At 37.4% G+C, this 11,293-nt stretch overlaps 1 protein-coding gene across 1 annotated transcript in view; it reads left to right on the top strand.

Annotated features, from left to right (window-relative positions):
- ABCA10 (ATP binding cassette subfamily A member 10) overlaps positions 1-11,293 on the top strand; it is an 80,447-nt gene that overhangs the window by 33,986 nt on the left and 35,168 nt on the right. The window contains exons 15-22 of the mRNA XM_025362437.1: positions 536-674; positions 1,133-1,223; positions 2,390-2,529; positions 2,770-2,889; positions 5,315-5,513; positions 7,543-7,709; positions 10,138-10,271; positions 10,682-10,819. Of these exons, the coding sequence (XP_025218222.1) occupies positions 536-674; positions 1,133-1,223; positions 2,390-2,529; positions 2,770-2,889; positions 5,315-5,513; positions 7,543-7,709; positions 10,138-10,271; positions 10,682-10,819 (1,128 nt within the window). The remainder of the gene's footprint in view (positions 1-535; positions 675-1,132; positions 1,224-2,389; positions 2,530-2,769; positions 2,890-5,314; positions 5,514-7,542; positions 7,710-10,137; positions 10,272-10,681; positions 10,820-11,293) is intronic.

Below are 11,293 nucleotides of genomic sequence, written 5' to 3'. Positions count from 1 at the left end.
GCCCAGGCTGGAGTGCGGTGGCCGGATCTCAGCTCACTGCAAGCTCCGCCTCCCGGGTTCACGCCATTCTCCTGCCTCAGCCTCCCGAGTAGCTGGGACCACAGGCGCCCGCCACTTCGCCCGGCTAGTTTTTGTATTTTTTAGTAGAGACGGGGTTTCACCGTGTTAGCCAGGGTGGTCTCGATCTCCTGACCTCGTGATCCGCCCGTCTCGGCCTCCCAAAGTGCTGGGATTACAGGCTTGAGCCACCGCGCCCGGCCCCATTTTCATTTCTTTTATGGTGGAATGTCATCAGTTAAGGCGGGGCAGGGCATTTTCACTTCTTTTGTGATTCTTCAGTTACTTCAGGCCATCTGGATGTATATACTTGCAAGTCACAGGGGATGGGATGGCTTGGCTTGGGCTCAGAGGCCTGACATTAGGGATCTGGTGGAGGACTGTATTTGAGTCTAGAAATCATACTAGTTTTCATGGTGCTTTCTGAAGATCCTCACTGTGAAGAGGAAGATGCTTTCATACGTTTCCTCCTCTGAAGGTTTTGCTACTAGATGAACCAACTGCTGGATTGGATCCCTTTTCAAGGCACCGAGTGTGGAGCCTCCTGAAGGAGCATAAAGTAGACCGGGTTATCCTCTTTAGTACCCAATTCATGGATGAGGCTGACATCTTGGCTGGTGATTCTTGGCTTCTTTATTCCAACTAGTTATTTAAGGATTTAACATGAGAGTTATTTTTAATAGCCTGTTTTCAAAAGAAGAAAATCTTGTTTGCAGTTTATTTGCAAAATAAAACATTTCAAGCCTCCACATGTCATTGACTACAACAAGTCACATGGGGTGTAACCCTGCCAAGTTACATAGCAAAGTATGTAGACAAAGGAAGAGGTGAAGAATCAGGCCATCCTCGGAAAGTTTTGTGGCACTTGATTAGCTACGGGGAATGCAGTGAATTTCTGAGGCCTGTTTCACAATAGGCATGGGGATTAGAAATGATATTGCACCCAGGGGCTTAATGACATTACAGTTGTATTGATCTTACAAATTTCATTCAGTGTTTTGGTATCCAAAGTAGAGAATATACCATGTAAGGAATTATTCTTCACATAATATTTTGAATCTTCCTTTCTACTCAGATAGGAAAGTATTTCTGTCTAAAGGGAAGTTGAAATGTGCAGGATCATCTTTGTTTCTGAAGCGAAAGTGGGGTATTGGATATCATTTAAGGTATGTATTCTAGGTGTGTTTATTTCTAAATGAGCATATTAATATGAGGGTGACATTTTATAGAAGCCTTTAGAAATGTAAGAAAGGCAAGTTAACTTTTGGTAGAAATTGTTTTGCAATAAACAGCCCAAAATGTCTCCCTCATTAACATTTCCTTTGTTGGTTATCTCTTGGTTTTAAGCATGCTAATTAAAAAACAAAGTATACTTCTTCTCAATACAACGTTTTTATTTGTTTGTTTGTTTGTTTGTTTTTTTGAAGATGGAGTTTCACTCTGTCGCCAGGCTGCAGTGCAGTGGCTGCAACCTCTCCCTGGTTCAAGGGATTCTCCTGCCTCAACTTCCTGAATAGTTGGGATTACAGGCATGCACCACCACACCCAGCTAATTTTTTGTAATTTTAGTAGAGACCGGGTTTCACCATGTTGGCCAGGATGGTTTTGATCTCCTGACCTCGTGATCCGCCCGCCTCGGCCTTCCAAAGTGCTGGGATTACAGGCGGAGCCACCGTGCCCGGCCTGTACAACATTTTAAAGCCAATATTTGTATAGAAAAAATTATCTTTATGTCCTCAGTAAGCCATTGATTAATTTTAGCAAACCACTTTGCACTAAAATTCTGTAGTTATATTCCAAATCTCATTGATAGAATGGCAGAATATCACATGGGAACATTTTAGAAAGCATCAAATACTCACAAACAAGCTCTGCAAATAGAAGTTGTTGACATTAAGAGAAACCACTTACTGCATAGAAAACAACTGTTTATTAAAAACCTTATTAATTTTCCATTTATTAAGAGCCAATGTTTCATGTATCTTATATCCTATCATGATTTTTTTATATATATCACACACATAGCACAATCGTGATAGTTTTATATATGTATATATACACATATATATGTGTATATATATATATATACACATATTGGTGTTGATATGTACTCTGATTTTTCCATTTAAAATAATGCAAAATAGGCTACCAATTAGCACTTTGAAGTTGAATTAGCAATTTGAAGTGGAGTATGTGATTTGAAGGAACCAATTACTACAGTTAAGTAGAATATGTCTGTAATACATATAAACTGTTTAATAAAAAACTATCTTTTCATGAGTAGTGGTGTTGGAAAAGAATTCAAGAGACTTATGGCTCTTTTGAATAATAGTTTACACAGGAATGAAATGTGTGACACAGAGAAAATCACATCCCTTATTAAACAGCACATTCCTGATGCCAAGTTAACAACAGAAAGTGAAGAAAAGCTTGTATATAGTTTGCCTTTGGAAAAAACGAACAGATTTCCAGGTAATTTACTGTGTAATCACATAGAATATATGTAAGTGTTCATGATTATGCTGATTGCATTTTCTGTTGTTCTATGAATCGAGTTCTAAAGCTTATAGAAAAGGTTTCCTTGGATTATGGTGATTGCTTTAATATGAAAACATTTGTAGACATCTATTTTGAGTAACATTTAGACATTAGTATTTTAATGTACTCATTGATACTTTTAATTGCATTGACTTATTATTATTGGCTTTTTAGATCTTTACAGTGACCTTGATAAGTGTTCTGACCAGGGCATAAGGAATTATGGTGTTTCAATGACAACTCTGAATGAAGTGTTCTTGAACCTAGAAGGAAAATCAGCAATCAATGAACCAGGTATAAAAATGTGTGTCTAGCAGAAAATTAAGAAAAAAAAAAGAGAAGAGAAAAAGATGATGTTCTAATTCATGTTTGTAGAATTTTATGTGGATTTCTACCTATAATATACGTTAGACAGAAAATAGCATTGTCCACTTTTAAAAGTATTATAATCATTTTATATCGAATATAATCAGTCTTGGTGCTAGGCAAATTGCTTTCCAACATCTGTCTGCTTCCCATGTCAGTGACAGACACATCTCTTTGCAATGACCACTTCTTCCTTATCATCAAAACTCTCTGCTATAGTGATGAGTTCTGATACTGCCTCTTACTTGCCATTCCTTATAAAAATGTGCTCTTAATTAGCTAATAAACTAATTATAATTAATGTATTAATAAGAAGTAATAAAATATTATTTCCTTAGTTTACTTTGTAATAATAATTAGAAGAATTAGGAGGCTACTATACATAGACCAATGGAACAAGTTAGAGAACACAGCAATAAAGTCACACACCTACAATCATCTGATATTCAACAAAGCCAGTAAAAACAAACAATGGGGAAATGACTTCCTGTTCAATAAATGGTGCTGGGATAACTGGCTAACCACAGGCAGAAGATTGAAACCAGAGCCCTACCTTTCACTCTATACAGAAATAAACTCAAGATGGATTAAATACTTAAATGTAAAACCTAAGACTATAAAAACCTGAGAAGAAAACCTACAAAATACCATTCTGGACATTGGTTCTGGCAAAGACTTCATGATGAAGACTCCAAAAGCAATTGTAACAAAAAGAAAAATTGACAAGTGAGTCCTAATTAAACTAAAGAGCATCTGCACAGCAAAAGAAACTATCAATAGAGCAAACAGACAACCTACAGAATGGGAGAAATTATTTGCAAACTATGCATCCAACAAAGGTATAATATCCAGAATCAGTAAGGAGCTTAAACAAATCAATAAGCCAAAAACAACCCCTTTAAAAAATGGACAAAGGACATGAACAGATACTTCTCAGAAGAATACATACATACAACCAACAAGCATGTGAAAAAATGCTCCATATCATGAATGAATAGGGAAATGCAGATCAAAACCATGAGATACCATCTCACACCAGTCAAAATGGCTATTATTAAAAAGTAAAAAAATAACAAATGCTGATGAGGTTGTGGAGGAAAGGGAATGATTATGCTCTGTTGGTGGGAATGTAAATTAGTTCAGCCACTGTAGAAAGCAGTCTGGAGATTTCTCAAAGAACTTTAAATAGAACTATCATTCGACCCAGCAATCCCATTACTGAGTATATAGCCAAAGGTATATAAATTATTCTGCCATAAGGACATATACAGATATGTTCATTGCAGCACTATTCACAATAGCAAAGACATGGAATCAACCTAGATGCCCATCAGTGGTGGACTGGATAAAGAAAATGTGTTGTGTGTACACTATGTAATACCACGCAACCATAAAGAATGTGCTCATGTCCTTTGCAGCAACATGGAGTAAGCTGGAAGCCATTATCCTAAAGAAATTAACACAGGAACAGGAAACCAAATACCATATGTTCTCACTTATAAGTGAGAAGTAAACATTGAGTACACACGAATGCGAAGAAGAGGAAAACAGACACCAGGGCCTACTTAAGTGTGGAGGATGAGAATTGAAAAATGACCTCGTGGGTATTATGCTGATTATCTGGATGACAAAATTGTCTGTACACCAAACCTCCAAATCCCCATGACACACAGTTTACCCATGTAACAAGCCTGCACCAAAAATAAAAATTGAAAAGAAAAAACAAAAAGAATTTAGGAGACTACTATATACCAGCCATTGTGCTCAGTTCTTGAATTATGTTGTTTTTAATTCCCATAATAACAACAAGCTGCCCATGAGAAAACTGATATTTGAAGTTGTGTCATTAGCCAAAATTGTACAGTTAAAGTGTGGTGTATGTGGGACTCACACAGGAGGCCTTTCCATGAACTTTCCATCGTTTGAAAGCACAATGTCTTGAACTCATTACTGAGATGTCAATCATCAGTGTTGAACTAATCCTGTAGGGGAAATTCCAGATGACAGAGGAGGCCTTTTGGAAACTCAGCTACATAAATTTGTCTTTGTGCTTCCGTGTAAAACTTGCTCTGCAAAAGTATCCCTTAGTGAAGAGCTGCTGTTATTGGTATGAAAGAATAAATGCTTGTTAGGAAGCCTCAATCATCCTCAAAAATTAATTTACTGTCTCATTGGAATTGAATCCATTACATATGTTTGAAGGAAAGATTTTTAATGTAAATTTTGATTGTGAATATCAGTAGCTCAACTTGTTAGAAGTGCTGTTTCAAATAGTCGAACATCATTTTCAAAGTTTTTAAAGAGAAAGTGCAGATAACATAGCCTATTAAAATGTTTTATTACATGATTGTAGATTTTGACATTGGGAAACAAAAGAAAATATATGTGACAAGAAATACTGGAAATGAGTCTGAAATGGAACAGGTTCTTTGTTCTCTTCCTGAAACAAGAAAGGCTGTCAGTAGTGCAACTCTCTGGAGACGACAAATCTATGCGGTGGCAACACTTCGCTTCTTAAAGTTACGGCGTGAAAGGAGAGTTCTTTTGTGTTTGTGAGTATCAGATTACTTTATATCTATTTCGTCAATATATGAAAAAACATTCAAATATTAAGAAAATAAATATATTAATTTATTCATTCATTTAACAGTTTTTAAATATCTTTACCTATCCTACTGTTACTGAGGAAAATGTCACTGCCTCATGTGCTAGAAGTCAATACTATGACACTGGATTTTTGAGAAAAGATTTTTATTGCAAGCTGACTCACAAGGAGACAGGAGGTCAGCTCAAATCTGTCTCCCTGTGCTGACTTTAAGGCAGTGATTTTATTAGAAAAGGTTTAGAGAGTGGATTCTGGAATTAAGCATGATAGAAGAAAAGGAGAGGTCTGGAAAGTCCTCAGGCATGCACAGATATCTCTTCATGCCTCCTCATGTACCCTTGTGCAAATTCAAGTGCAGTTGGTATGAAATATATGGTGGAAATTCAGACTGTGAAGTCAGCAGGATGATTCTGGACAGACTGTAATTGGCCATATTGGTTCCAGCGGATTTCAGCCAGTTTTATTATCTTACAAGCTGAGGGAGTTTCAGTGTTTCAGCAAATTGTTTCTTGTTTTTTTTTTTTTTTTTTTGTTCTTTCAATCTGACACCCTACAAACTCAATGATTTCTGCTAGTCATTGGTTTCTTTAACTCTTTGGGGCACAGTTTTACTGCTGTAGTAAACAAAATTGATAAGGCCTTTAAACTTATTCAATTATATCACAAATCTTTATTGAAGCCTGCTGTAGTACACTAGGCATTGTTCTAGGAGTTCGGTTATATTAGTGGCACAGATTTCTACTCTCATGGTGTTTACATCTGGTTGGGTGGAAAAGATGAAAAATACTGAATATAAAACTAAATAACTTACATGCCAGGTTATACAAAATAGAGTAGAAAAGGGGATAGGAAGGGATGATAGGAGTTGGAGGTACATTACAATTCTAAATAGATTTGTTGGCGTTGGTCTTATTGAAATTGGTACATTTAAGCCAAGATTAGAAAATATGGACGGCTAATAACAGTTGAGAAACAAAAGCATCCATTGAATTTGGCAAATTGGAAATTATTAAAGGTTTTATCAAGAGGTCTGAAAGTAGGCAACTCTTTTGCAGTGCTTGACTATGGAGGGGAATAGAAAGAGCAGAAGCTAAAAGGCAATATGAAGTCGGGAGGAAAGTTGATTTTATAATGAATGAGAGATACACGGAGGGTGGACAGTTTGGATTCATTACAATATTGACAAGGACTGACCTCTTTGTTAGGAGCAAAGATCTATTTTGTACTTCAACAGAATAAAAGAATGAGAGGATGACTGAATCTGTGGATGTTTTCTTTTCTTTTGGCAGCAATAAGATGAAGGAGTTTCTGTCCTATAGGCTCCTTTTTTTTTTTTTTTCTATGAAATATAAGGCTGATAGGAAGAAGAAGGTAGAGTCTGAAGTCTGATGGGAAAGTAGTCATTGCAGAGTGGACTCATATGCTTATTAGAGAAACAAAGATTGCTTGGAAACATTTCACTTGCAATTTGAATTTGTGGGATGCCTTCTAGATATAAAAATAGTGTTTTAAATGTTGCATTTAGTTTCATGAAAATTAAAATATTTGTAAACTAACAATTGAAGAAAGTTAAAATGTTACTTGCAATTGTGCACATAGCAAGCTTGAGGCTGCAGTGTATAATAGGGCTTCTTTCTCATCAAAAGTACCAAAGCAGGCAATTTGAGTCCCCTGTTATATCATAAAATCATATCCTGTGTTGTCCTGGTAAACCAGCATACTGACAGAGGATTGCCCCGGGTTCCACCTTTTCTCTTGATGCTCTGTTACCCTTGAATATCTTCCAATGTGATACAAATTATGTAATTTTTTTGTGCCAATTCTCAGATTACTGCCACTGTATGTTTCATTTTATCAAACTAAACACCACACATGCATGTGGAATTTCCATAGTTAGCACTTATATAGCATCTTTGTGACTTAAATAATCAGAGGAAAATTGCTTCAGACTCATGTTATAATTTTGTTTTACTTAGGTCACTAGTACTTGGAGTTGCTTTTATCCCCATCATTCTAGAGAAGATAATGTATAAAGTAATTCGTGAAACTCATTGTTGGGAGTTTTCACCCAGTATGTATTTCTTTTCTCTGGAACAAATCCCGAAGACGCCTCTTACCAGCCTATTAATCATTAATAATACAGGTGAGAAACAGGGCTGAAATATAGTGTCAATTTTTTATTATCAAAGATCTTTGGAAAGCACATACCTGAGAAACAATTGAAAACAAAAATGGTGGACTCATCACCTGAGCAGTGTACACTGTACTCAATGTGTAGTCTTTTATCCCTCAACCCTGTCCCACCCTTTCCCGAGTCCCCAAAATCCATTGTATCATTCTTATGCCTTTGTGTCTTCATAGCTTAGCTCCCACTTATGAGTGAGAACATATGATGTTTGGTTTTCAATTCCTGAGCTACTTCACTTAGAATGATGGTCTCCAACTCCATCCAGGTTGCTGCAAATGTCATTATTTCATTTCGTTTTATGGATTAGTAGTATTCCAAGGTGTGTGTGTGTGTGTGTGTGTGTATATATGTTTATAACTTTTTTAATCCACTTATTGATTGATAGGCACTTGGGCTTGTTCCATATTTTCGCAGTTGTGAATTGTGCTGCTATAAACATGTGTGTGCAATATCTTTTTCATATAATGACTTCTTTTCCTCTTGATAGATACCCAGAAGTGGGATTGCTGGATCAATCGGTAGGCTTACTTGTAGTTCTTTAAGGAATCTCTACATTGTTTTTCATAGTGGTTTTACTAGTTGACATTCCCACCAACAGTGTAAAAGTGTTCCCTTTTTATCACATCCATGCCAACATCTATTATTTTTTGATCCATCTTCAGGTCTCGCAGCCGTGTGTACCAGCACCTGTTCTGGTGGAGGTAGCAGGGAAGTGAAGTGGACTCTGTGAGGGTCCTTGGTTGTAGTTTTGTGTAGTGTGCTGGTATTGGTCAGCCTCCAGCCTGGAGGTGGCAATTTCAAGAGAGCATCAACTATGGTAGTATAGGGAGGATGCAAGCTTCCCCTAGGGTCACCTGGATAAGTATTCAGGTTTCTCAGGTAGGGTGGGTCAGGGTGATAGAACTTCCAAGAGATTATGTCTACCAGAGTGGGTGGAGAAAGACCAGCAGGTGAGGGTAGGGTTAGGCATGTCTGAGCTTGGACCATACTTGGACGGGGCTTGCTGCAGCTCCTGTGGGGCGTGGCGGGTGGAGTTATGATCCCATGGAGATTATGGCTGCTTCTGCTGCATCGTATAGGTTGCCAGGGAAGTGGGGGAAAGCCGGCAGTGACAAGTCTCACCCAGTTCCCACACAGCCCACAAAGTGGTCTCAATGCCCCTACAACAGAACTGAGTTTGTTTCCAGGCAGCTGGTGAGCAGGACTGAGAATTCACCCCACGCTACAAGATTCCATTTGAGAAAGCAAGCAGGGCTCTCGGGTTATGTGCCTTCCCCCTGCCATGGCTTCTGTGCTTGTATCTGCACTCCCTGATGATGCCCTCCCCCAAGATTCTGTCCAGGAAACTATGCATTTGGTTGAAATTGTTACAAAATTCAGCTGGAAGTTTCCTTCTCCCTGTGGTCTTTCCCCAATTCTACTGGCAGCCCTCCCCAAGGACCCTTCTGAGACAAAGTCAAAAATGGCTTCCCTGGGGGCTGAGAGTGCCCACAGGGTTCTTCCCACTGCTTCCTCTCCCGCTATATTTCGCTTGGCTTTCTAAATTTATCGTAGCTCCAGGTAAGGTAAAATCCTCCCATGATCTGGACCTTCAGGTTCCCCAGTGAGGATGTGTGTTTGGGGGTGGGCATTCCCCTTTCTCACCTAGGACACTCAGTTTTTCAGCTGTCTCATGGAGCCTGCAGCTGCAAGCCGCCTCTTTCAAAGGGTCTGTGGATTCTCTCCCTGATGGGTCATTTTAAATCCAGAGCTCCCTTGGTGGCAGGTGGTTGATTCAGATGTGGAGGCTGCATCATAGCTTGACTTCTTCCTCTGACCAATGTGACTTCCTTTCCATCTATGATGGAAGTCAAGTCACAAAACTTAATGGGCACAATGGCAAATATCAAGTTAACTTAATTTTGCAAAGATGTTTTGAATGGGTTACTAGTACTTTAAATATCACGGCAAGGTTAGTGCCATTTAAGGTTGATAGGATCACTAGGACAAGCCTGGGTGGTGAGGTATATTTTGCATGTATTATTCATAATTACAAACATTACACGGTTCTGGTAAAGTTTATAAAAGTCACTACTAGCAAATTTTCTTCCTGTGAGAATTGCTATCTTATTTTCATAAACTCTTTTCACTTGGTGAGAATTATAAGATAAACGAATATATTTCTGAAAAGAATAAAGGAGCCCGTCACTCTGAAGATGGTAAATGGAACTTAATGTCGTAGCATCAGAATGAATAGTATTGTACTCCTAAAGAGCAAGGCTCTTTACTAAGCTATTCTGGGTTTTTCTTAACAAGATTGGAAATCATTATTATTTTAAGGTTTGACTTTGATTTTCTTGCTTTTTTTTTTTTTTTTCCTGTTGCCTTCCTTCCACTACATTAGGATCGAATATTGAAGACCTCGTGCATTCACTGAAGCGTCAGGATATAGTTTTGGAAATAGATGACTTTAGAAACAGAAATGGCTCAGATGATCCCTCCTACAATGGGGCCATCATAGTGTCTGGTGACCAGAAGGTATGTTTGCTTCCATGCACTGTTTTATCATGAGTGGTTTTTTTTGTTTTGTTTTGTTGTTTTGTTTTGTTTTGTTTTTTTGCCACATTCTAATACTTTGAACTATAGGAAATTTAAATATGTTTTCCAAATTGGCATCATATTAGAGGAGGCTTGAAACTTTCTTTGTCACATAAAATGTAAATATTTGACATCTTTTCATGTTAGTAAATGTTAATCCATTTCATTTACAAAACAAGTCACTTGAATTACAAAAATAATGCGTCCTTGTCCCAATTCAAAGAAGGCAGAAGCGTCAAAGAAAAATTAATAGTCTCCTCACTCTAATTCCACTCTGGTTATATACAAAGTATACAATAAATATATTTACTCTAAGAATTTAGAACTTATATTTGTGTACTTTTTTTAAGGATTACAGATTTTCAGTTGCATGTAATATCAAGAAATTGAATTGTTTTCCTGTTCTTATGGGAATTGTTAGCAATGCCCTTATTGGAATTTTTAACTTCACGGAGCTTATTCAAACGGAGAGCACCTCATTTTCTCATGTAAGTAGAGTATTGATTTATATAAGAGGCAACACAGCAGAGGGATAAAGGATGAGAGCTCTAGAGTCTACCACGTGAGTTCAAATCCTGCTTCTGCCACTTAACAGCAAGTTTGTTAGCTACTCCTTGCCTTTGTGTCTTCATCTGCAAAATAGGGAGTGTAATAGTACCTACTTTATAGAATTATTATGAAGATTAAATGAATTTACTGAGTACCTAGATCATAGCATGGCACATATATATATGTGTGTGTATATATATACACACACACATATATGTATAAATATATATACCAATTTAAATTTATTCAATAACTACTTCCCGAGTGTACTATTTTCTGGTACTTCTGGATGTTGAGAATACAGCATGAACAGAATCTCACCCACACGGAGCTTACATTCCTGTAAAGGAAAGAGGAAACATTCAAATACATGTTTGCTATTACTTATTCTGAAAGATCAAGAATCTTTCGAG

The sequence above is a fragment of the Theropithecus gelada genome, chromosome 16, assembly GCF_003255815.1.
Source record: "Theropithecus gelada isolate Dixy chromosome 16, Tgel_1.0, whole genome shotgun sequence".
Taxonomy (NCBI): domain Eukaryota; kingdom Metazoa; phylum Chordata; class Mammalia; order Primates; family Cercopithecidae; genus Theropithecus; species Theropithecus gelada.
This window is presented reverse-complemented; position numbering and strand designations above follow the sequence as displayed.